Source organism: Coffea arabica, chromosome 2c (assembly GCF_036785885.1).
Source record: "Coffea arabica cultivar ET-39 chromosome 2c, Coffea Arabica ET-39 HiFi, whole genome shotgun sequence".
In the NCBI taxonomy this organism is placed as follows: Eukaryota; Viridiplantae; Streptophyta; class Magnoliopsida; order Gentianales; family Rubiaceae; genus Coffea; species Coffea arabica.
The window spans coordinates 20,691,365-20,717,120 of NC_092312.1; the positions used below are offsets into that span (position 1 = coordinate 20,691,365).

Below are 25,756 nucleotides of genomic sequence, written 5' to 3' on the forward strand. Positions count from 1 at the left end.
CACCCCAATCTTTCTTGTTGTCAGTGGATTAGGCCCTCCCCCACTCCAAGATGGCCAGCAGAAACAAACAAACAAACATTTGCATGACCTCATCGACTCAGGACCCTCTTTCTTCTGCACTTCACCCTGCCGAATAAAAAAGGAAAAAAAAAAGGAAACAATTGAGAGAAAGGAAAGGAAAAAACCAGTCTTTCTTTCTTTCTTGCCTTCTTTGCTCTCTCTTTTTCTTCCAACCTCTTCTCTTCGGTGGCTTCCCATGCTTCTTCTCTCCTTTTTCTTCATCTCCCTCTCTCAGAAAATGTGTTGCTTATCTTCCTTCTCTTTAACCCCATCCGCACCGTCCGCACCTTTCTTCTCTTCCTATGCCCCTATTAACTATATAATCTAAACCCTCCTCCAAATTTCCCCAAACCACTGCCTCTAAATCCTATTGCCCTTTCCTGAATTAAGATCTAGGTTTCTTAGCTCGATTTCATTTCATCATTCTCATCAGTGAGCAAATTTCACCTCTTTTATTTTTTTGGGTTTCCGGCTTTTTCATTGACTACATTTCTGTTCCATTGCATTTGCATAAAGGCGGAATAGGAAGCGTTTCTGTTTTTGCATGTTGATTACGGGTTTTCATTTGATTAAAGCTGGTCTACACTCTTTTTTCATTTCTTCTTTTTGGTTTTTCGCAGGTTCTTATCCACAATTGACTTTCTGAGGTTATTTCTTTGGCAGGTAAGTGTGAGCTGTGAAGTGGACATAAATTGACTTTTTAGGTTTTTTTGCTTGAGCTGTAAATTATGTGAATGTCTGTGTTCGTGTGTATTTGCCGTGGTTCAATTGGATGCATGTGGTTTTGATGTGTGGGAAGGCATATTTCAGAAAGCTGAAAATAATTGAGGGTCTGTTGTGGATATTTGATCAGTTGATCTAACCCTTCTTAAATGAAAGTCTATGGATATTGAGAAGCTTGTTTATTAATATTTTTCCATATACGGTATGGTTGACTTGGCTTTCTAGGGATTTTGATGTTTTTCTATGTCCATACTGGGAGGATTCTTTACCTCCCTATCGCGTCTAATTCTTTTGATTTTAGGGTTTTATTGCTGCAAAGCATGCATGGATAATGTAACTCCAAATCTGAAACAACTTATTGATGGAGGAGAGGAAAAGTATACTGTGTGCCCAAGCTACTAATTTATTTTTCAGATTTGGTCTGTGGCTTAAGTTCTGTTGGAGTTGAATAACCCTTTCCCTTATGGATGTCAGTTCTATTGTTTTCTTGTTGCAGATTTTAGCATGGTTCTTTCTGTTTTAGCTGTGCTTCATTGAGTAGCCTTTTAAGGTGGTTATGGATATCGATTTGGTCCATGCCTCAGTGTATTTTTTCGTGGGAGCTGGTTTTTGTCGTTTGCCCTAAATGATTTCAAGCTGTTTGTTTGTACTTGCCATAGTGATTACCTTGTGATCCCCTATTTATTGTTACCCTAAAATACATCAGCTCCCATTGACTATCCTTGCCTGAAATTACCTGCATTACCATCAATTGCAAAAATTAGCCTCAGCACCCCAAAAATATCTGCCTCAACGAAATAACTCTAGGCTGTAGTTTCTATTGAGAGAGGAATGAAATTAGGTTTGCATCCAGCATCTGTCTGTTGAATTTAAGGAAGTTCTTACCCCTCAGCTGATGCTTCCTTTTTTTATTTTTATTTTTTTTGGTGTTATATTACAAACAGATACTGTGTATCCAAGATTTTTTTTTCCCATTCTATACTGTAGTTCAAAGAGGTACCTGATGCAATTAATAGCCTAAAAAAACTGATCTAAGAGAATGTTATAGACTTGAGGTCGACTGCAAATTTGCTTTCCTGTTGAAGTCACCACTTAGTGGACCAGTCATCAATTTTTTTTCTCAAACTGAACTATTCCACTTGAGGTGCTAAATGTTGGTGATTGATTTTGTATTTTAGGTTGTTGAAATGAAGAGGGCAGCATACTATAATACTGTTTCTGTCCCACAAGTTCAGGAACAATGGCCTATCAAAAAAGCCCTTACATTGTCTGATGTGGATATTACTCATCCATTCCTAACTCTGTCCAGGCAGCAAGTTGATAATCACATTATTGTGCACATGACACAGCAGCAACAGGATCATTTGAGAGCTGTAGGGCAGGTGGATTTCAATGCAAGAGATGATGACACTGGTGAAATGTATGTGATGAAGTTGAAGTGGCGTGGGAGTTATTATAATCTGATTGGCAAATGGGGAAAAGTTGTTCGAGGAAAGGGACTTGATGTTGGTCAAGAAATTTATATAAGGTGGGCTAATGGCTGCTTGTACTTTTCGGTCCCTCAACAGCAGATTGTCGCTGTACCACCTATTCGGATGGTCGCAGCACCACCAGTGCAGGACCAATGGCCTATTAAAAAGGTGTTAACGCTGTCTGATGTGGACACCAATCATCCTTTTCTCCCTTTGCCTCGCCGATTGGTTGAAGATCATATTCTTTATTACTGGTCACAGGAACAACGAGAAGTATTGAGAAGGGAAGAGCAGGTAAATGTGAACGCCAGAGATTATGATACTGGTGAAATTTATTTGATGAAATTGAAGTGGAGGGGTAATTACTACAACCTCATTGGCAAATGGGGAACAATAATTCGACAGAAGGGACTGGGTGTTGGGAAAGAGATCAATTTACGATGGTTGAATGAATGCTTATACTTCTCAGTTCCTCAGCAGCGATATGTTGCAACGGCATCAGGACAGGATAATTGGCCTATTAAGAAGGCGCTCACGTTGTCTGATGTGGATACTAATCATCCATTTCTTACTTTACCTGGCAAGGCTGTTGAAGATCATATTCTGTTCTACTGGCAGCCTCAGGCCCGTGAGCAGTTGAGGAATGAGCATCAGATAAGTGTTAATGCTCGGGATGAAGACACAGGTGATCTATATTTGATGAAGCTCAAATGGAGAGGGAGTTATTACAATCTCATTGGCAAATGGGGCAAAATTGTCAGAGGCAAGAGACTTCAGGTTGGAAGTGAAATCAGACTTCGTTGGGACAATAACTGCTTGCTTTTCTCAGTTCCTCAGTGATGCTGTTCAATGGTCAGATGTCTTAATAAAGTTAATTTTTGCTTGATTGTACTTGGTCTTCATGGTTTGTTGCTTTATATTCTTTTTTGTGTCTATTCTGTAGGCTTTTATTGGAATTTTCAGGATGGCCTAATAGAGATGGAGCATATATTCTAGATGAAAGGTTTTACAAAAAGCTATGTGGGAGCTGCTTCTATAACAAGGTGATGCAACATGGAGATGGTTTGCTGTTTAGAGTAATATCATGAGACTTATGTTCCTTTATGTTTTTCTTGGTACTATTAACATATCCGAGTGTAATGTACTTTGGTTGAATGCCAGCTTCATAAACTCTTGGATTTTTGCATGATGTGGGATATTTTAGGTTTTGCTTGCTTAAGATTAAAAGAATATATTTATCTTTGTCACATCAAGTTTTCCTTGGTTTTCTTTTCATTCCCTCAATAAACCTTGTATTGCTTTCTGTCTGATTCCAGCGAGTCTGTGAAACAAAGTACTGGAAGGTGATTTAAGACTTCTATTTAGGTTCAAAGATATTGAAAGTATCTTTAAAATCTTGAATATTTGTAAAAAGAAAACGATTTAAAAATTGAGCGCGACTGTTATCTTGTTTGGGAGGTTTTCTGGTGATAGAAAGAAGTGAAAATGAAGCGTTACGTAACATTTGCATGGAGACATCTTGAGAATTGACTTCCATTGACAGACTCTCACGCATTTCAGAGAGGTAATGAACATGGTTTCTTCTTGTCCTCTCTGCTATCCAATGGGAGGACAAACAACCACTTTCTTTTCTTGCTGAGACTGTAAGGCCGGCAAAATAATTATCTCCTTTCCCTATTGCTTTGCTTGTCACACATACATAGTCAAAGAGTTCTTTATGCGTTTAGTTAACAGTCCGACCTGTAGCCTTACATGTCTCAGTTGTACGATTTTGCAAGCATTGCCTTTAGCACATCCATGCAATATGTATTTGAGCTTTCATGAAGTTCTTTGGTCTTTCCTTAGATCCAATGCTTAAGCTTGGACTTCTTTATGTTGCATTATCCATCTTTAGAATTTACGTCTGAATACCTCGTGCCTATGGGTACATCAGACTAAATATGGTGATCTTCAGCTTTGTATGATAGTGGAAACAATCATGTTTAATGTGAACATTGCCGATATCCATCTTATTACAAGTGTTTCGATGATGTTATTTATAGCTACCTACTTGCACCGGCCCTAGTTGCATGCTTCTCGAACATTACTGACTAAGGTATTCGTAGTCCACGATATAATCATGATAATATACCGAATGTTATTCCAAGTAATAATTGCACATAGAAAACCTAAAATATTCGAGGGATAATGTTTTAATTACACACAAATCTTCGAGTATAGAGAAATGAGATTTTTTTTATATGTTTGGACTATGGAGACATGCTAATACGATATATTTGGACCACGTGTCCTTACTGATACAGATACCTAAATCTATGTATATGGCAGCTAAGAACCTAAGCGATAAACTTATACAACAAACAAATCATGCAAGTGGAATAAATAATGACAAATTACTGCAAGATTAAGTCAATTATGTCAGTTTTCCTCTAAAGTTGAATTCTTGACAGCTAAGAAACTCAACTAGAAGGAGAAAACATTAAGAATCTAGAAATGAATATATTTATGGAACAAAATTTAAGCCTATGTTGATAGAAAAGAAAATAGGTGCCAGATGAGCTGATTTGTCACCATAGCGTCAACATCACCTCTTTTGCCCTCCATCTTGATATCTTTTTTTTTGAATTAAGTCCTTCCAGTACCATAAATGTCCATTGGATAGAATTTGATCTCTTGCCATTTTTCATGAAAATGTCCGATTGTCATTGGATATTTACTCTCAATATTCTTGCAAGGCTTCACTTTGAAGCAAGATAGTGGGCTATGTTGCTATTGTTAGTGTCGTCATTATTAGTTTGCGGAGTCTCCATTCAAACAAGTCTTTGTTGGACTACCTCCATCATTTTGGCTGCGTTATCAAATCTGATTATGAAGTAGTTCTTCTCGAGTCATGCATCCACTAATTAGTGAGCCATATAGTCCGTTTGTTTTTATAGCGTCCTTCTGACTTGCAGTATGTTAAAGTCACCATTTGTGGTTTCGCTTCAGTGATGGTATCAACTTAGGAAACTCAGAGGTGATAAGTGCAGATAATTATTCAGATTATGTGGAGACCAGGGAATTTACGGTATACCTAAAGAAAATATTTAGTAGTTCTAGTATTTTGAACAGCACAAAACTAAAAGGCTGGACTCTGACTTGACAACATAACCCCTTAAGAAGACAAAGCAAGAGATACCAGAAGCATTAAAGTTTGGCCCATAGAAATAATATTGTGATGTGTCGCTGATTTGATGATGTTTGTAGTCTTATAGTTGGCCTCTTGGCTATGGAGATGTTCATTGAATAATCACAATAAAACAGAACACTTTGAAAGTAAGAAAAGTAACAAAGTAAATGTCATTGAAGGAGGATTAGGACAACCACCTAAAATGGATACAATATAATCATAAAGGAAACTGAATAAATCCTCTCTAAGAAGGAAAAATATAAGAACCTAAAAAGGATTGGAGTGAATGACAATCTCCAAGAATGGAACAAAATATATCCTAGCAGGAATTACATATGTATTATCCAAGTAGGGAACATCCTTAAGTTGCAAGAATAGAGGTTCTTTTCCAATATGCAAGCCTTCAATCTCTCGTGCCGAGACTGAAGAACTCTATTAATGGGCCCGGGGATGGCCCTTGCATGAAAGATATACATGGTTTGATTACTTCTGTCTCTAGTATCTCAGGAAGTTGATGTCATAAAAAGCTGAAATAAAGATGCGGTAGAGTTTGTTATGTCGTGCACAGTTTTGAAGGGTTTTTCTTCATAAAGGTTACAATATAGGAAAAATTTCTAGGTAATAATATGTTATAGAGTCTCAAAGAGACACTTTTTCTCACATCTGCAGTCACATGGGAAAGTGAAGGCCTTTTAAATTTCCTCTTATGTTCCAACCTTCTTTAAATTTGGCTTTCTGATTTGTCTTGGGTCTGCCAAGTCTGTGGTTGAGGAGTGCTGTAACTTGATGAGTTTTGAGGTTTTTTTTTTTTTTTTTTTCTATTTTCTTCTGGGGGTGGGGGGAAGGAAACAGAAAGAACTATTCTTTGCTATATCACTGAGAATTGCTATGACTTGGTGTTTTATGAGTTTCTCATGCCTTGTCGACTGTAAAAAATATCCTTTGCTTCACAGAAGTTGAGGCTTGGTCAATTAGCTAAATTGAAAGGAAAATCTTTTTATTGGGATGTTCGTGCCTGCCTTGAACCTGTTGTAGTGGCTGAGAATCAAGAAAATTTGTCTTCAGTTCTGTGCCATGAAATCTTTATAAATCAAGCATAGCTATCTTGAAAAAGCAGGATGCTGCTTTGATGACTGTGCTGTAGTTGATTTTCTTTTCCTTCCACTAGGACTGACCTTAGGCTGTAAGAAATAAGAAAGTTAGACCCAGACCTAAGAAAATGATATAAAATTTTGACTTTATCAAATGTACATGTTCCTGATCTTTGCGACAAAACATTTGTAAAGTCACTTCATAGCTTATGTGACTGTCTGTGAAACACTGCATAGTTTTAGAAGAGGTGAAGAACTGAGGGGTAAAAGCATAGGGAGTTATACTGAAATTTTTTCCCAAACTGCTTCAATCATTTGGAGAGATAATCTGAGACTATTAATGCTGGTGATCCTTTTTGCGTTATAAACCCTTTTGTCCTAGGTTTTAATCTTATTGAGGAGATCATACTTGATGAGAGAAAAATTGTCCCATGAACAGAGCATCTTGGAGGGGGAAACATGTGTACGTGTTTGTGAAAGAGAGAGTGCTGGGATAGAATGCAGGGGATCCAAGGAAATTAAACTTTATAACTTCTTATCTGTAATCTCTTTCTCTCCCCGCTCCCTCCCTCCCTCCATCCCTCTCTCTCTCTCTCATCAATCTCCTCAGCTTCGTCTTTTCTTAGTCTGCTTCACCTTATGTGTGCACCTTCCCTTTCTTCCTTTCTCTCCAAAAATGTCTAGAAGGAAGAAATTACTGAGTAGAAGGCTAGGGGTGAATGTGGTTCTAGTATGTATTTCATTAAAAGTGGACATGCCATTAGGTCTCAAGGCCTCGGATTCTAATATCATGCAGTTTGCATTGAATGACAAACCGATGTATGTTTGTTCCCTTGTCCTTTTTCAAAATTTTAAAGACTTGCGTGGCTCCTTATAGTTTTTTCTTTGTTGGTGGACAGAATATGATGAGATGTGTATTTCTCGTGTTCTCAATAATAACATCATTTAGCTGAAGGCAATATTCTATTAATCTTGAGATCATTTTGGCCGTTGCAGGTGTTCTATATCCAATAAAAATGATAATTCTGCTTCTACTTTGGAAGGAGTTTCTGTTGGCTGATAATGTTGCTTCAAAGAAGGCTCCAGCTGATGCTATACTTGTGGACTTTGGTGAACTTAATTGACGAACTGTTTGCAAGATGTCTTGGGTTTCATGCTTAGTAGCAGTAACCAAAAAATGAAAAAAAAGAAGAAGTGCTGTGCTATTCTTGCAATGACTTCCACTGGGTTCACTTGCTGAAATCTGCTTGTTGCCTTTGGAGTGACCAGCTACTGATGATGCTCGACATGCAGTGATTCTAAGTGACATTTTTTGAGATTTCTCTATAACATGTTTTGCTGAAGCCTCCTTCCTTTTACTGGACCAAGCAATGGCATAATTAATATCCTCCGCAATCTTTAGGAAGTTCAGCTTTTACCAATGTAAATATTGCACATAAGTTGTAGAAGCCCTGATTAGTAGGTTCTGGAAAATTTATAATTTGGCGAACTTAGTGGTACGCTTTTTGGAATCTCTTATTCAAGAAGTCCAAGTGATATTTTTACGTGGTATTGAGGGTCTGTCAAGTTTCATTCAGTGGCGTAAGGGATTCTTTCAATGCACTCCATGTGGCGAGAGTTTGGCTTCCATGCACAATATATGCATATGAGGAACCTTTCCAGGTTAGCAAGGCAGAATTTGTCGATTGCAACTATTTGCAATCGCAGTTGTTTCCAAAAAGTTTGCTAATAGATTGAGCTTGTTCCAACTCTTGTTAAGTTTTGCAAAAACCTGAAGGCATGCAAAGTCACTGGATTTTAAGTTACTGAAGGCAGCAGCTCTAAAGAGAGGATTTTCTTCTTGTGCATGGTGGCTGAAGATAATCTTATTCGGCTGCTCGGTGAAACGGGATTTCAGGTAACAGTTGTTAAACTTGATGATGGTTCAAAGTGCAATGAGGCTGCATAAAAGTTGTCAGCTAAGCATCACATTTGTACTCTGCTCATCTGCCTCTTTGGTCTCATCATGTTAAATGTGAGATCTCTCTTTCATGTCACGTATCTTAGATACGTCGCATTCCTAGGAGCGGAGGATTGTTTTGAAGGTCTGGATGGCTCTTCACTGATGCCTTGCTGTGCTGAAAGTTGTGGACTATTTGGAGCTGAGATGTTGTTACGCTTTTGGCATATTTGTTGACTAGTTTATAATGGCTCTGGGAGTTTTCAGGCTCGGATTGTCCCATGTACTTTGCTGTTTTCATTCCTGTGCTATTTTAAGGATTCACAACTGGCTGCAAAAATCATCTATGGAAATCGTAAGCTTGTAGGTGGTTCACATCTTCTTCCCTTTGGCAGTCATTTTGATTGAAGAATTTGAGAGGGATGGTAGAGGAACACAGAAATGCAGTTTCTTCCTCGTGTACCGCGTTGGTGGTTCCAGGCTTGAATGGGTAGACGACTGATTGCGCTGCTTTGCGCAGGCAGGGTATGAAGTATGAATAGAAAGAATGGCAAATTTTGGTCTGTAAAGAGTTTTGTAGGTGTCAAGCAATCTCAGCGTCCTTGGCGAAGATCATATTTATGCTAACTTCTCCAAAAAAAAAAAAAAAAAAAAAAAAAAATCATTTTATACTGCCGAGAGATGATGTCAATGGAGCTCCTCCTTGTACGGTTGAAATGTCCGTCCATCCATCCATCTTCTTCTTATATATGCCATGCCGAAGATGAGATCACATCCATTCATTTGTTGAAATGAAATGACCTCACAAATTATTTGTTTTATTTGTATTTTTTAAATTTATTGCGTGTGTGAGTGTGTGTGTGTGTGTGTGTGTTTTTTTTTTTAAAAAAAAAAAACTTGAGAAACGCCGTCCATAAATAAAGCGGAGAGCACATCATATAGCACGCCGTCCACTTTTTTGTCGCTGGTCAAAACTAAAACGGGGTTAAATTAATGGTGGATTGCGGTTGACTCCTCTTTTTTTTTTTGGGAAGGATGAGTTTGACTTGCCTTGTGTCGTCAGCTTCTATTTCCGTCCTCAATGAGATGAATAAAGACTACCGTTGAAAGCTGCACATACGTAGGATCCAGCTAGGATTTACCAATAACTTAATTCATTTTTAAGTAGTTATTTTTCTTAACTTTATATTCAGTGGTTGGGATAGAACCGACGACGCCCCGCCCGCCCGCTAAAAAGTCTAATGATATTTTAAGTAGGCAGTGTTACCTCTAAATCCGCTCCCATTTTAAGGGATCCTGTAAAATCTAAAGCTCGGCTCGAATTGCCTCTTTTTCTTTTTAAAAAAAATTTTTGATAAAAAAATATACTGTAATGATTTAATAGATGTAAAATAAAGGAATGTTTGTTAAAAAATGTATTGATGAAGAGCGTAAAAAATTTTTGAAGAAAAATAGCAGTCCAAACAAGCTCTGTATGTATTATAGAGTTAGGTTAAATTATCGATGTATTTATATATTACTCGTTAATATCATCATTTATTAAAACAGGTGGATTCAATTAATAATTGCTTTTTATAGGTGGACTCAATTAATAATTTGACTTGAGCATTTTGGACTAGTGACTTAAGCTCAACAAATTATTGGGGAAAAACTCGAGATATTGTACAAATAGCCCCAGAAGTTATTTAATCAATCTAGGACCCTATTGCTTAAGCAAGCTTTATCAATTAAACCCATAATATTATTGTACGACAAGGGGATGAAAGTTGACATTAGCAGTATAATTTATGACACAGAGCTATAAAAGATCCTTGGCTCCTTGCCACGTCACGAACCATTTTTCTTTTTTTTTTTTTTTTTCTTACCTCTACCCGTTCATGTTACCCTTGGGGCGAAAATACAATTTGTTTGTATTATCAATATTTTATTCAACCACCTTTTTATCTCATATATATTACATAAAAAAAAAGTACTACAGTATTTTTTTCAAAATATTATTCTAAATAATCTACTATTCAAACACAACACACAATTGTAAATAATTCGTATTGTGACTTGAAGCTTGGTCCACTGCCATATATATATATATATATATACCAACAAATGAAAGCTTATACAATTATAGACACTAACAAAATTAGGGATAAAATATTGATTTAGACTTGAAATCTAAATATTGCACATATAACATGCAATCAAATTCAACAGTCTGTAGCTATCAATATACATAATTCACACTAAAATTCATAAAATGCACTTTTCAAAAAAAAAAATTCATAAAATACAGAATATGCGGGCGTTTAAATATAAAAAATTTGTTGTTATGCATTCAAATTTCTAAGAACAAATTTAGATTAATGTCAAAATTATATAACAATAAAAAAAAAAAAAGAAACGACAGAATAATGACAGAATACACGTAATACTGGGTAAGAAGCCCAGCATCAGATTTCCCCGAGGCCTCACCTTCAGAACAGCTCCCACAGCTAAGTGGGGAAATCCGCGCCAACAGCCCAACGCAAAAACTTCGACCCCAAAAAAAAAAAAAAAAAAAAAAAAGGAGGAAGCACGAGCAGTAGTAGTGCTGCAACTTGGTTGCCAACTGCTACGCCAAAAAAATATTATTCTAAAAACGCAGAATCACGACTCCTCCGCCCCCACCAGCAGCCAGTCATTCCCCCGACTGGAGGAGTCTTCTTCTGTATATGGAGCTACTACAAGAAGAAGAAGACGAAGACGAGGAAGAAGCCCAAGAACATCGTTAACGAGAAGCCACCCCCCTTCCTCCTCCTCCTCCTCCTCCTCCTCCTTCAATCGCTAAATCTCACAATCAATTTTCCTCCTTTACGTACCACATCTATACATATACAGAAGACTCTATTGTAATACCATACACTGCATTCATACATACACACGTAAGAAGACGAGGGGAGGAGGGTAGCGAATTATGAAGATGGCGAAGGGGCAATCCCTGTTTAGGAGGAGGAAGAAGGCTTCGCTGCCTCCCCACCCACCGGAGATTGAAGCTACCACTAGCTCTGCCCTGGTGCCGGTCGTGCCCAATAATAATAATAATAATTTTGCTTCTTCTTCTTCTACGGCGATTGTGGCAGCCGCCGGGAATAATAATAAGGCTTCTGTCGGGAAGAAGAAGGCGGGTGGGGCGGCGAGGCTGTGGATGAGGTTTGATCGGACGGGGCAGTCGGAGTTGATTGAGTGCGATAAAAGCGTCATTATTAAGCGCGTCTCTATACCTGCTCGTGATCTCCGAATTCTCGGCCCTGTCTTCTCTCATTCCTCCAGTATTCTTGGTAAATTTGTTTTATTCATTAGTTAATACTAGCAACGATCTTCATCTTATCCTCTGAACCCTCAAGTCGTTTCTAATCCATGGCGTTATCGTTGTTCTCCTTTTAAAGTCTACGTGCTTGTACTTTGATGGGAATAATGCATTGGTGATAAACAATTGCTCTGGTCTATTGCAATAACCTTTGACCTATAATAATCCTCACCTCACCTTCATTGCCTGATATAGGCTACAATGATATATGTGGTCGTTGCTTTGTGAATTATCTAGAATTTTGCGTCTTCATTTGCTGTGGTACCAAGATGATTCGCACTGATTTTCGGCCTTGAATCTGAGAGTTCAATAGCGGTACATTCTTCTCCTATTAGATGGGAGGGAAATTGTAGCACCTCTGCTATTACGAAAGAGATTAGTATTTTCAGCCTTGTACTCTAAACTTTTTTTATAGATTAACTCTGGAGACCCTCATCCTAACCCTAACAGTCATTACACGGTTTCTCGTGACTGACAATTGAGCAGTTCAAGCATAGACTACTAGGCATCTGAATTTTTCATCAGTCAGGCCGTTATATGCCATTGCTAGATTGTACAGGTTGATATTGGGCCTGTCTTTTCTTTTTCTTTGTTTGAATATAAATTCCACTAGGATCAAACCGAAAGTTGCTTGTGCATCTGGGAGTTGAATTAGCCTTCCCTTTTTGGAATTCAACGAACAAATCTCTTAACTGCAGTGAATGCAACTCTTGAGCCCTTTTTGGGAGCAAGTATAGATTGTATTTCCAGTTTGGAAAGAAGGGGGGGGGGCATAAAAATTTTTATTGAAGAGATTTAGTTATCCTTTTAGATAACATGGCCTAACTTTGTAGAGTTTTTGGCTTTCTGCTCATTTTACCCATATAAGCAATCATTTTTATGTTGTGAGATGATGCTGTTACGAGCTACCAAGATAGATGCTTGGAGATAAAATTGGTTCTCATATATTCTAAACATCTTACTATTCTTGCTTTGAGATCAGGTGATAGGATTGGGTTGCTATTATTGGCGATTGAGCAAGATGAGAAGTTCCTTTTTCTATTCTCTTGGTATGGTTTTAGACTGCTGACCCGGAGGCTTCCTAAATTTGTTGGGATGCTTATCATGATAAATGTGGTTACTTAGTGGACGAGGAAGACTGAATTCAATTAAAATTTTCTAGTGGGTGCCCATGAGTGTGACCGTGGTTTTTCGTGTGGCCACTGTTGTTTTAATACTGTAGTTTGTCCCTTTTGGGGGTGTGGAAGTGTGTGAATCGACCGGTTAGATAAATCCTTGACACTTTCTTTTTTCCAATTTTTGTGTGATTTTTGTTGGCAATGTTGTGCATTTTTCTTGAGGGGATGGCTCTCCCTAAGGCTTAGAGCTCATAAATAACAAAAATAATGCCTCTGAGTAAGGGATGATCCTCAATGTATGTCTCATGGCTGGTATAGTCTATTATCCTGCAAAAATCTCAGAAAGTGCATTTCTTTTCATTTTGATATTCTTCTTCTTCCTCTCCTTTTTTTTTGGATGAATTGAGCTCAATGAATTTCAAGACTTTTACTTGTTCATTTTTGTTGTACTTTCCAACCTTTAATTTTTGCTTTTTGGTTTGCAGCTAGGGAAAAGGCTATGGTGGTCAATTTAGAGTTCATAAGAGCTATAGTTACAGCTGAAGAGGTATTGCTGGTTGATCCTCTGAGGCAGGATGTTCTTCCATTTGTTGATCAGCTGAGGCAGCAACTTCCTCACAAAAGTGCTTTCAAGAATGATGGAACTGGCCAAATAGTTGCGCAAGATGATGAGATGCTATTTCCAACATCTGAACAATGGTTGCCTGCACCAGAAACTGTTGAAGGTATGCAGGCAGAGCTTCCATTTGAGTTCCAGGTTCTGGAGATTGCATTAGAAGTGGTTTGTACATTCTTGGATTCCAGTGTGGCAGAGCTAGAGAGAGATGCTTACCCTGTTTTAGATGAACTGGCTATGAATGTTAGCACCAAGAATCTTGAGCGTGTTCGGAGTTTAAAAAGCAATCTTACCCGATTGCTTGCACGTGTACAAAAGGTACTTATTTATTCAGTTTTGTTATTCAGGGCAAAATTTGGTTATCCCAACCTTACAGAAATGGGAGACAAAATCACGCTTTTACATGTCTCTGTCTTTTGGTTTTTTGCTGGAAAAGATTACAAGCAGAAGTTTCAACAAGTCATGCATATTGTCATTTGTTGGTCAGAATTGAAAGGACTGGTGTTGTTTGGTGACTAATAAAAAAGATTGAATGCATTAACACAAGCTTGGTGTGCTGGTGTGGTTCGTTAGTAGGGTAGGATTGAAGTGAGTGGAAGGTGGCAGAAGGGCTGGGAGGGGAGGGGTTCCGCACCATCTTTAAAAGCACCTCTAAAAACACCATGTTAAATGTTTTTGTAGACACCCATCTACAGTTGGAACTTTTTTTAAAAACACCCATTCAGATGGACTCCCAGTTATTTTATCATGCTTAAGCCACGAAATGCTCTCCTGTTCTTCTCATTCATCAATGCTCAAAGCACCTGTCCTGTTTTAAGCTTTTCCATTTTCTGTACAAGTATGTATATAAAATATATATATATATATATATATATATATATATATATATATTACTCCCTCCATGCCATTGAAACTGTCATACTTTCCTTTTTGGTATGTCCCAAATTAGTGTCACCCAAAATAGCAAAAAATTTATCTACCAAATTCCAGTTCCTACCCTTAGTTTTGCTAGCTTTTTCTTTGTAGAGAGTGGTGCGCCCATTAACTCCTGCTTTGATCTGTTTGCTAGGCCAATCATCCACTTGAGTTGCACTGCATTTTGTTGGTTCATTAAATGGAGAAGCATGTTATCATGCAAGAAATTGGTTCAAATTTGAGATGGTATCAACAAAAAATACACGGGCCGACATTTATGATGATTGTCCCATCTTGCAACTATTGAAACAAAAGATGACCGGTCAGTGCAATCTCATGTGGGCAAAATGGGAAAAACTTGCAGAATATACCACTACCTTTCCACCGTTCACAAAAAACACATATACTGAAGTGTAACAAAAATTATGGGACAGAGGGAGTACTATATTCCAATAGTTAGTCTTAAATATCTCTGATTGGCAAGTGGAACAAATCAATGCAGATAATATAATGCCACACAAGAGCAGATTTTCCATCCGACTTCTTTATGGATCTTTTTTTTTTATTTTTATTTTTCACTGGAGCTTTGTTAATGGAGCTTGTTTGTAGGTCAGAGATGAAATTGAACATCTTTTGGATGACAACGAAGACATGGCCCAGTTATACTTGACAAGGAAGTGGATTCAAAATCAGCAATCTGAGGCTCTATTGGGAGCTATGGTCTCAAATAACAATGTACCTGCTGCTACTCTTCTTCAACGACTTAATTCTACAACAAGTGGGAGTTTGACCATCAATCATTCAAATGACGATGATGTTGAGGATTTGGAAATGTTGCTTGAGGCTTATTTCATGCAGTTGGATGGCACTCGTAACAAGATACTATCTGTGAGTGCTCTTTACCGACTGTAGTTTTCTTCGATTAGACCAAAAAAATTAAAATTGATAAGCATTGGTTTTGGTGGCACCCTTCCTCTTTTCTTGAGTTCCTGAAAAATCTATTGTGTAGTATTGAGAAATTCTTAGATGGTGGTCCTAGAAAACTCTTTTATTTCATTAACTTTGCTTGGAAGTTTGACATATGTGCAGAGTCTCTATTTTGTGATCCTGAAAGCTTCTATGGAGATTGAAGAGAAATGAAGCTTCTAAATTGTCTCTTTTAGAAAATTTTCCTGACTAGTCCCCAACATTCTGGCTTAATAAATTGAAGTTGTTTTCCTAAATAAACAGAGAAACAGATAAAACTTGTCTAGATCGTACTGAAAACTTGTTTCGTTTTTGTAGTCTTCTTGCCTATTTTGCTTTTCAAGTGAGGTGATTCAGCTACCCAGTTCCTCCTCCTACGTCCTCTTGTTGATGTTTTTTTCTTTCCCCCCTATTTTTTGCAGGTTCGGGAATACATTGATGACACAGAGGATTATGTCAACATCCAACTTGACAACCAGCGAAACGAACTTATTCAATTGCAACTGACATTGACCATTGCCTCATTTGCGGTTGCTGTGGAGACTCTGATTGCTGGTGTGTTTGGGATGAATATCCCTTGTACACTCTACCAGACCAATGGGGTCTTCTGGCCGCTTGTCGGTGGTTGTACAGCGGGTTGTATGTTACTCTTCCTTCTCATTTTAGGATATGCAAGATGGAAGAAGCTTCTTGGGTCTTGAACTCATCTTTTATCTGTTAGGACCAGAAATGAAAAAGAAAAAAAAAATGGCAATACCGTTGGTTTTTCCCTTTTTTGGGGTGAAATTACTGTCTAAATTCATTCATCGCCTTCGCCCCGTTTTTTAAGTTTTGCAAGACATGGTCTCATATTTAGGGAAGACTCTCATCAAACAAGCACTGTACAATGTTGGGAACAACATGGAAGTGCAATCATACTATTTAACCCTGTTTTCCCTTCGTAATTCCTCCTCTTTCTTGTTGCTTACATGCAATCATCGGGTACTTGTGATGAACTGTGAGATGGCGATGGCCCCTTAAATTGGTGGTGCGGCGTTGTCTTCCCACGCCACAAGGGGGACCAACTGCTAGTTGCGTTGCATGGCATGGTTTCTCAATTGCTTTTAGGAATTACCTGGGCACAAGTTCCTTCTGGTTTGAGCTGTTATGATGGTTACTCGGCTCATAGAAAAGCTTCAATAAAGGAGCTTCTGGTTTGTGGCGGTAACAGCAAACACTATGGTCAATACCTGCAGTAAGTGGCATTATTGCTAATTTATTTGCCATGTTCGACGTCTCAGCATGTCTTCCCGATCCACGGGGTAGTTTGTGCGTTGACTCACGGAAAACTACTAGTACTACATTACAGCAAAGTTGAAAAGTAGGTTGAATCATGATATTACACTATTGTCTTAAACGTGACATAAAGCTCTTAGCCTCCCGGGGCTAGATCACGCGGTCTGTGGCTGCTTCTGGCACTCGCAGGTCGTGGGGTCGAACCTCGCTTAACGTCTGGGTGCGGTTGGGGTGGCGCTGTACTCCAGGCGCAGGAGATTAGTCGGGTCGCCTTCGGGTCTTGACCTGAACACCCTTGTGTTGATAAAAAAAAAAAAAAATGACATAAAGCTCTTAGATGGCTAATGCTCTTCTAGTTTTTTTGATCTCTAGATTACCAAACAAATAAAAGCATTTTATGTTTGAACCTTGTCCGAAACAACTCTTAGATTCTTTGCGGTTGAGGATGTTGGCCTTTAACCCCTTTTCTTTTTTTCTTTTTTTTTTTTTTTTTTGGAAAAAAAGGATGTTGGCCTTTAACTTGAATTCCGAAACCTTTTATCCCAAGGGAGTGGGTAGGGACACAGCTCCAATCTCCATGGTGCAAGGGAAAAAAAATCACGCAACACAAGTTGACTCAATTGGTAAAGAGTTGTGTTGACGAGCGATTTGTAAATACCTCAGAGATCTAATTTAATTTCAGAAATCTGTTTTGATCGTGACGGTGATAGGAGCCGAACCCACACAAAATTTTTTTCTAAGAAAAAAAAGGCAAAAGAAATGAGATGAATTTACAGCAATGTTTACGGTTAAGTGTCGGGAATTGTGCTGCCGGAGTTGACCAGACTGGCACCGAAAGTGGAATTTTGGAAGCATTATGGTAAGGTTTGGGAGGAGAATAAAGTAGGAGTGGTCCTGCGATTTGAGTATTGACAGCCCATTTCCACTCATTCGCTCAGATGTGAATGCGTAAATGCTTCTATATTAGGCTCGCACAATTAATCTACTCGCTTTTTTTGCCGCCACATTTTTTTTTCTTTTTTTTTCTTTTTTTTTAACAAAATTGGAGTAGTATAACCATTCAAACCTGACAAATCAACTCCAGACTAGTTGAAAAGTGATTGCAGTTTGTTGAGCATTTCTCCAATTAAAGGGGCAGAAAGTTCTCCAATCAAAGTGTGACTAGTTTTATAGAATTAATGGCTGTGACCAATTCACGAGCTTACTTGGTAAGATTACATAACCCCCCAGCACACCTCTCTCTCTCTCTCTTGGCGCTTGATTAGCCTTTATCCTAATCGCAAACTACATCATTATCCCAAAAAAAAAAAAAAAAAGAAATCGCAAACTGCATTGTTCGACGTTACATTACCACCAATAGGATGAAGACTCGGGCTTAAATAAAGGTGATAGTATTATATGGTACCACCACTTTCATTATCGTTACGCTTTTTCCTTTCTCCAATTCGTTGATTAGCATCATTCTTAAAAATAAAAGTCGTGTTAACCTTTGGGTACAGTAATGAATCGATGGCATCTCAAATGAAAATTAAAGTGGCAAAACAGTTCAATAATGTTACCCAATGAAGATTTATCACACCACAAATACATATACACAGCTAGCTAGTCCTTTTTTTTTTTTTTTTTTTTTTTTGTCAGCAACGATACATCTATATAATCTACTCTATCCTAATCTAGGGGGAGGGGGATCCTAAGGAGGCTGTTGTAGGGACTAGTAAGTATACAGACCCAACTAGACCAAGAAAGTACTATGACACAACCCTTAGATTAGTCGGGTACATAAAATACGCGTATACATGCACGCAGTTATAAGGACTGGCTTCTCTCCCTTGCATTAGACAAAACTTAACTCCATTATTCCCTAATAAATTTGTTTTAAAAAAAAATCAACACCACTCATAATATATTTCATCACTTGTATTAATTATACATAAAATTTCATATGAAATTAACTAAGTTTTAAAAAATTTCTTATTACTCATCACAAATCTTATTACAATTTTGATTCTTTTTTTTCTTTTTTCTGATGTTAAGCTATTTCATATAAATTAAAGAATAAACTTTTTACGTAGTTGCTGTATGTCAACTTTTGTTATGCATGCATATAATTTAAATTCATATTACGTGGCATGATTTAAATCTATTAATATAAACAAAAAATGCACGCTCATGGTGTATACAAAACTTACTCATCTCATTCTATTCTATTAGTGATGATATATATATATATATATATATATATATAAGATTATAATAATTTAGATATAAATAAATGACTACAGATAATAAGGGTGAGAACATAAAATATCAGAATCATAAAAAATGAAATTTTTTTTAAAAAAATCCGGTTAATAGTTAATAGTGCTACTCAATCTGAGCCCCTACTCCAACCCAGCAGAGCCGTCAGCGACAAACTAGAGAGAGAGAGAGAGAGAGACGGAGACAGACAGAGAGGCAGAGAGAGAGAGAGAGAGAGAGAGGAGTGGGGGCAACTTCGAGGAAGAGAGCAAACCCTAACCGAAACACTGAAAGAGAGAATTACCAAATCACGGTGACAAAGATCTTATTGATAGGCGCAATAAGGTTAGCATTTCATTTATACGTACAAAATGTTTGTGATACATAAAATTTATTTTATTTGATTTTGAATCATCTGATTTCCCGTAATTTGTTGCTTTGGTTGGTGAGCAAATGTGGGTGGAAAAGCAATGAATCTTCTTCAGCTTTATTGTTTATTGTGTTTTTATAATTAATGTTGGATTGGGAGCTGACTGAAAAACATGCTTAAAAAGTGTTGCAGTATGAAGCTTGAGATTTGAGAAATTTGTTGATGTCTGATTTGTTTAGGTAATTTATACAAGCAGAAGTTGGGGGTTAATACTTGTGGTTCGTTTGGCAAAATAGGAAGCAAATCCTTTTTACTTTTGGGATGCGATGCAGTAGCATAAATATGAATTTAAAAAAAAAAATAATCTGTACTTACAAGCATACATGTCCCATTTTGTCCAAATATACGAGATTCAGAGACTCTTTAGATTTAGGTGTCTTTTTTTCCGCTCAGTAAGTAGAAAATTTTGAATGGGAAGTGTTTTCCAATACAATTTGAGGATAATAGGATAGATTAAGGCAGTAATGATGAGAGCCTATCTGGATGAATTCCTTTTATTAATCGACTGCTCTGCTGAAATAGTGTGTAGAGTGGAAACAGTTAACTAAAGCTGGAAAATTTTTAAGTGCTATTTTTCTTGAAAGATGGGTTACGGAACCAGTACATATATGGTTCTGCAATTATGCGCATTTTTGCTCTCAACACCTTTTCACTGCTATAATTAGCTTGTTGGTGATTGAGGCTCCAATGTGGATTGAAATTTTGGTTTGTAATGTGTTTCCTTCTCAAATATATGTTTTCTTTCATTTCAGTCAACCCTATTGTGCTTCTTGCTATTCCGTTATATGTCTTAACTGGTTTAACCAAGGTCCAACATAAGTTTTAGCCATCACATTTCTGTTAGATCTTCTTCTGCAGGTGTAGCAAAATAAAGCTTCATCCAAGTTTGGGTCCTATCAAAGTTAAGTTTATAGAGGGGCAGTTGATGCACTTGGCACTGGATTTTCTAGCTCCATCTTTGAAGAGTTGCTATAATTGGAATTTTCTTTTGTTCCTTATTCTATTTGGGTTTGAAGGTAGAGGTGCTTTAGGAAGTGCATTATATCACATCTGCTGTTGCTAAGTGCGCTAGTTTGCAAATGTAAAGGAGATGGTGGGCTGCTGGCATTTGACTTCTCAGGGACTAATTTAGTGATTTGCCTTTATAGCTTTATTTATGATTGTTTTAGTACTAAAGAAATAGTAAAGCAGATCACAATCGCAGCTCCTTGTTAGATGGATCTCTCTCTCTCTCTCTCTCTCTCTGGTGTTGTAAGTAGTTTTAAGTTGGATAGGTGGGAAGACATTTGTATCCATTACTGGGATAAACAACAATGTTGTTTCAAATGCCACAATGCCTCCACATCTTTTTGTCTCCATTACTGGGATGAACGAGAATGTTGTTTCGAATGCCAAAATGCCTCCACATCTTTTTGTCTCCATTACTGGGGTAAACGAGAATGTTGTTTCGAATGCCAAAATGCCTCCACATCTTTTCTGTCACAACTCTTTATTGTTGCATCAAATTGATCTTGAGTTCTTGATCTAACAAAAGGCATTTCTCTTTTACATCGTGGTTTATGCTTTGATTATGTCTTTTGAAGCTAAGTTACACATAATTCCTCATGTCTGGTATCTAGTAAGTTATCTTTTAATGTCTGGTGAATGTATGTCTAGGAACAACACTTTGTGCTTGAGATGTGGTTCTCTGAATCCTTGTCTTTTCTCATAATGGAATGGTTAACTGTATTCCTACGAGCAACTACTTGGTTTCCTAATTACCGTGCTGATTTACTTGAGTCGAGATACTTAATCTCATATTTTCTTATGCCAGGAATTTATCCTCCCTTTTCATACCTTTTATTGAAATGTCACTAATGTATTTCATTATGCAAATTTTGACTCATTTTCCTTTGACAGGGACTAGTTGTGCTTGGGCTATGGCAAATTCCAAGGGCCCTGCTAGCATGAGAAATATGATGTACAATGGCAGGAACTCATTGCTGCCTCCTAAAAGTCCTTTTCCTAGCATAACCCAACCTTTTGTTGATTACATCCCTAGTTCAGTTACTGGGCAGAAAGGTAATATGAGGGCCCGAGAAGGGAACTCACACCATCAACGTACTTCCTCTGAAAGCCATCTAATAGAGGAGCAGCCTTCATGGTTGGATGATCTCCTTAATGAACCAGAAACCCCAGTACGTAGAGGAGGGCATCGGCGCTCATCAAGTGACTCCTTTGCATATATTGATGCTGCCAACATTGGGAGCATAGATTATGCTGCTCAAGATGAGAGCAGATATAACATGTTGCCTCTGCCTTCATGGGGATCTCAAGAATTTGATCATTACAGAGATGCTCAGCATGCTGCTTTTGTTGCAGAGCCAAATTCTTTGAGAAAGCATAAAAATCGAGCATGGGATGCTTCTTTAAGCTCAGTCACGCATCTGCGTGGCTTTCCTTCTCCCAGCACCATTCTCCTGAGCTCAGGACAGTCATGTGCTCATCAAGAAGCAGATGTAGTTCCTAGTTCAGCTACTGAGAAACATGATATAGGTGACTCTGGCCCTCAGGATTCAAAAGGGTCTTCTGATAAAAAAGATGCATCTCATGGAAAGCCTGCTACATCTGAAACAGATACAAAACGTGCAAAGCAGTATGTTTACTCATCTTCAGAACCTTCAAGTTGTCTAATCCACATTAAGATTGTTTAGTGGTCAATATTTTAGCCAGTGATGATTAAAATGGCCCAAATGCTGCTTTGTGTCTTTTCAGCTATAATCTTGCATTGGTTTTTTGCATTTAGTTGGATAAAACTTGCATGGAGAACTTATTAGTTTAGTGTCAGTCAACACTCGTTGCATTCATGCCCTATTCTTCTTAGACATGATATAGTCACACATAAATTTTTGTCATTGTGTTAGGTTAGCTTTGATACTCTGCATTTACTTGGATGTACGAAAAGAACTCATTCCTTATCTGGTTGACTCTCATGCTCATGGCATCTATGGAATATTCTTCTTTTGCTTGCTATGGTCCTACAGTACTATTTGGATAATTGAGGTTTATACTGGATTAAATGAACCTTATATTAAGCTTTTACAAGATATATCATTTTGGCATTTTATTTTGTCTTTTTCCATCATTATTGGCTCAAATAGCTGTAGTAATTTGTTGAACATAGTTTCTTGGTAAAAGCCTGCATGCCTGGTAAGGAATTTCTAATATGTATGAAAGAATGGTTACGATGAGGTAGATATATGGTTGCCTGTGTTCTAGGAGCTTGTCTGAAGGTTTAAAAGATGTAATAATAATGGTTTGATGTGATGCCATATATTTGGTAACTATTTCGTAAAATGCTTACTTCTATAAATTGCAGGCAATTTGCTCAGCGTTCGCGAGTTAGGAAACTTCAGTACATAGCTGAGCTGGAAAGGAACGTGCAAGCACTACAGGCATGTACTGCTAAGTCGTAGGACACTTGCAGAAGGTTGTGCCTTTATTTAATTAGTAGGATGCTACAATTATTGACTTGTATGTTGTTTATATTGAACACAGGCAGAAGGTTCTGAAGTTTCTGCTGAGCTTGAGTTCCTCAACCAGCAACATCTTATTCTCAACATGGAGAATAAAGCTCTAAAGCAGCGCCTAGAAAGTTTAGCTCAAGAGCAACTCATTAAATATGGTGAGTTGTTATCTCTTTTTATTACGGTATCAAAAACAAGTTTTCGCACCTGCAACTGATGTTGCGTATAGTTATTAAACAGTTTTTCTACCTGAAAACAGGTTTGGATCTTAATCGTTATAGAACACTGGTACTATTCATTATGGATTTGTTTGGCTTTTAGCAAAAAGTAAGATGCTGAAAAGGGATTATTGAAGTGTAGAAGCTTAACAAGATGTTGTCTTTAGCCTTCATCTGTTGTCAAAGAGAAGTGCTTATGTTTTTTTTTTTAACCTTGTTTTATATCAAGGAATTCTAATGATTGTTAGCAAACTCGAGTTTGAAAGCTTATAATCTTCTTTTGACTTAAAAGCAGGCTGTCACTGGCTGATTGCAGTGTTCCTTTTTATGCTCCACCTGGTTTCTCTAGCTTGTAGTAGCTCTTGCTGTATGGCTTGGTTTATGGTCCGTATTTGGAGATGTCTCACCTAGTGCATTTTAGTTTCTTTTTACTCTTTCATTGAGTACTCCATGTGGAATGACCTGGATTCACTTTCCAATACAAGGAAGCACTTCGCTTCTAGCTTGTTCTAAGGGAAATACATGGCAAAGGGATGAAGTTGACTTACCTATTTAGATCTGTGAGAAGTGAGTGCTTTGTTCACTCAAGCCGCCTAGTATTGGATTAGGCTACAAAAATTGTTATAATTGAATCAAGCATGCAATAGCTAAAAATAAGAATTGTCTGCAACTACCAATGAACCATTTTGGTGTTTGATCCTTGCTTCATTTGGACTATTTCTCTGTCTAGGTATCTCTAAAGTATTAAATTAGCACTGGTATGCACATAATGGTATTGAATCCTTGGTTCTGTGATTGATTGAAGAGCTCAGACAGTTTCTATGCAGAAAGTTCAGCTATTTCTTCTTTCAGGAACTAATTTGATCAATGCTATGTGCAGTGGAACACGAAGTACTAGATAGAGAAGTAGGAAGATTACGAAACTTGTATCAGCAGCAGCAGCAGCAACCTCAGCAGCAGCAGCAACCTTCTAGTCATCGACGCAATAACAGTAAAGATCTTGATCTTCAGCTGGCTAACCTTTCTCTGAAACAAAAGGATGCTAATTCTGGACGTGATCACGCTCCTGGCCAACTTAACCTTTGATCATTGTACATTAATCGCTGCATAATAGCTAGGGCGTTTGCATTGCCTCCTGACGGTTCTTCAACTAATTTTGTCTACCAGAGACATAACTGTGGCTTCCATGTGGAAGGATCAAGCCGAGGTCTCCTAATCTCTTTTGCTTTTTATCACTCCAGGTTTTGCCTGTTGCCTTAGTTCGTGGTTTTATGTCATATTTTGTTAATCTTCTCCTTCTTTTCTGTTCTTCTCATTTTTTCCCCCCTGAGAGTTTATTATTAACTGTAGTCCTCATTTGCACCTGGTTGTCACTGCCATCAGATTGACATTTTTGGCAATTGACTTACCTGAGGTGGTTATCTGAAGAATGATTATTTATGCCATTTCAGTAATTTATTTTCTTTCGCCTCGTGCACTCTGTAATATTGCATTACCACGGACATGGTGAATAGAAATATTTTTGCGGTTGCATTCACTGCTCTACTAGCAAACCTTGGAGATTCTTGTTTTCCTTAGACTGGGTATGCCCCGGGGTTGTGGGGAGGGCAGGGGGAGGCGAGCTTTGCAAACGAATATAGGGTTGGTATGCATCAACAGAGGGAGGACCTAGAAGGCTAGAACCTAAGCGGAACAGTTGAGGTATGAACTAGAATTTTGCCTTGCCCCGCGGTCTTTTGCCGCAAAAATATAGCAAAATCTTTCGTTTACTGAAAGCTAAGACTTGACTAAGGTTTGAGCTATTGATTTAGGTAATTGGAAGTAACCAATTAGGTTTACGACCAAACCTAGAAATTCTTCCATTCATTAGTAAGACGAGATACCATTATCTCATACTAAAAAAAGGAAAATTACTAAATACCATCCAAACTATTATTCTTTTCTATTTATTTTACCTCGGGCGGATTCCTCCCTTTGCTCCTCAGCCTACAGGGTATAGGCAGCCGTTTGCGGAATGCTGTTTTTAAATTGGAATTCACCAAGTTCAAATTCAACTCAAAAGTTACATAGATTTTCGGATTTTGGGATTTTGAACTTTGGATTTATATTTAAAAGGTTCAAGTTCAACTCACACTATTATATGAGTTTGGGCTCAAATCAGGTTTAGCCCAAATTCATAATTAAATACATAATTATATATATTATATTTTATAATTATATATTAATAAAAACTTACATATAAATTATTAACATTTTATGTTCTAATATGTACTAGTATTCAAGGCACACACTAATGTGTGTGCAACTAACAGAAAAAAACATTTGTGAAATATTTTGAGTATGTTTATTGAAATCATTTTCAAGAAAATTGGTTTTATATTTTGAAAATATATATATGTAAAAAGATCACTAAAATAAAAGTTATAAAAAGCAGTTGTTTGATAGTTATTCATAACCATAATTGGTAGTTGCTAATTAAAATTAAGATTTACTAAATAAGTTGAAAAATAGAATATGAAAAAAATACATATTACTTGGTAAAAAATCATATTGGTAGTAGGCAATTATCAAAGATAGATAATTTTTTGTCTATATCAAAATTTCCCTTATCATGAAGGGTAGTTTAGGAAGTAATAAAATGACAGATTTTTGTTTATCCAAAATCCCATCCTCCCCCTCT

The 25,756-nt window shown here is 37.5% G+C and overlaps 3 protein-coding genes across 4 annotated transcripts; all 3 read left to right on the top strand.

Moving 5' to 3' along the window:
- The first annotated feature begins 164 nt into the window (after positions 1 to 164).
- On the top strand, positions 165 to 7,873 carry LOC140035193 (uncharacterized). 2 transcript variants are annotated; one of them, XM_072075148.1, is made up of 5 exons: positions 165 to 492; positions 681 to 723; positions 1,962 to 3,107; positions 3,199 to 3,298; positions 7,512 to 7,873. In XM_072075148.1, exon 3 carries the CDS (start codon positions 1,971 to 1,973, stop codon positions 3,093 to 3,095), a length of 1,125 nt encoding a protein of 374 aa, XP_071931249.1. In that variant the 5' UTR covers positions 165 to 492; positions 681 to 723; positions 1,962 to 1,970; the 3' UTR covers positions 3,096 to 3,107; positions 3,199 to 3,298; positions 7,512 to 7,873. The 2 variants fall into 2 exon arrangements, with proteins under 2 accessions (XP_071931249.1, XP_071931250.1); XM_072075149.1 differs by having other exon boundaries at positions 3,219 to 3,298.
- Positions 7,874 to 11,061: 3,188 nt separating this feature from the next.
- LOC113731891 (magnesium transporter MRS2-4) lies at positions 11,062 to 16,353 on the top strand. The gene is made up of 4 exons (XM_027257391.2): positions 11,062 to 11,765; positions 13,398 to 13,846; positions 15,053 to 15,331; positions 15,832 to 16,353. The coding sequence occupies exons 1-4, from the start codon at positions 11,402 to 11,404 to the stop codon at positions 16,108 to 16,110; spliced, it is 1,371 nt and encodes a 456-aa protein (XP_027113192.1). The 5' UTR covers positions 11,062 to 11,401; the 3' UTR covers positions 16,111 to 16,353.
- A 2,642-nt stretch (positions 16,354 to 18,995) lies between these two features.
- Positions 18,996 to 24,539, top strand: LOC140003672 (uncharacterized protein At4g06598-like). The gene is made up of 6 exons (XM_072075150.1): positions 18,996 to 19,267; positions 20,211 to 20,781; positions 21,252 to 21,987; positions 22,711 to 22,786; positions 22,890 to 23,016; positions 23,957 to 24,539. The coding sequence occupies exons 2-6, from the start codon at positions 20,568 to 20,570 to the stop codon at positions 24,160 to 24,162; spliced, it is 1,359 nt and encodes a 452-aa protein (XP_071931251.1). The 5' UTR covers positions 18,996 to 19,267; positions 20,211 to 20,567; the 3' UTR covers positions 24,163 to 24,539.
- Positions 24,540 to 25,756: the final 1,217 nt, after the last annotated feature.

What these genes read in the sequence shown, in the direction of transcription:
- LOC140035193 (XM_072075148.1), top strand. Translation starts at nt 1,971, where the DNA reads ATGAAGAGGGCAGCATACTATAATACTGTTTCTGTCCCACAAGTTCAG.
- LOC113731891 (XM_027257391.2), top strand. Translation starts at nt 11,402, where the DNA reads ATGAAGATGGCGAAGGGGCAATCCCTGTTTAGGAGGAGGAAGAAGGCT. An exon ending in TGCTTGCACGTGTACAAAAG is followed by an intron (nt 13,847 to 15,052) that starts GTACTTATTTAT and finishes GCTTGTTTGTAG; the next exon opens with GTCAGAGATGAAATTGAACA. An exon ending in CTCGTAACAAGATACTATCT is followed by an intron (nt 15,332 to 15,831) that starts GTGAGTGCTCTT and finishes TATTTTTTGCAG; the next exon opens with GTTCGGGAATACATTGATGA.
- LOC140003672 (XM_072075150.1), top strand. Translation starts at nt 20,568, where the DNA reads ATGGATCTCTCTCTCTCTCTCTCTCTCTCTGGTGTTGTAAGTAGTTTT. An exon ending in GGAACGTGCAAGCACTACAG is followed by an intron (nt 22,787 to 22,889) that starts GCATGTACTGCT and finishes TATTGAACACAG; the next exon opens with GCAGAAGGTTCTGAAGTTTC. An exon ending in AGAGCAACTCATTAAATATG is followed by an intron (nt 23,017 to 23,956) that starts GTGAGTTGTTAT and finishes TGCTATGTGCAG; the next exon opens with TGGAACACGAAGTACTAGAT.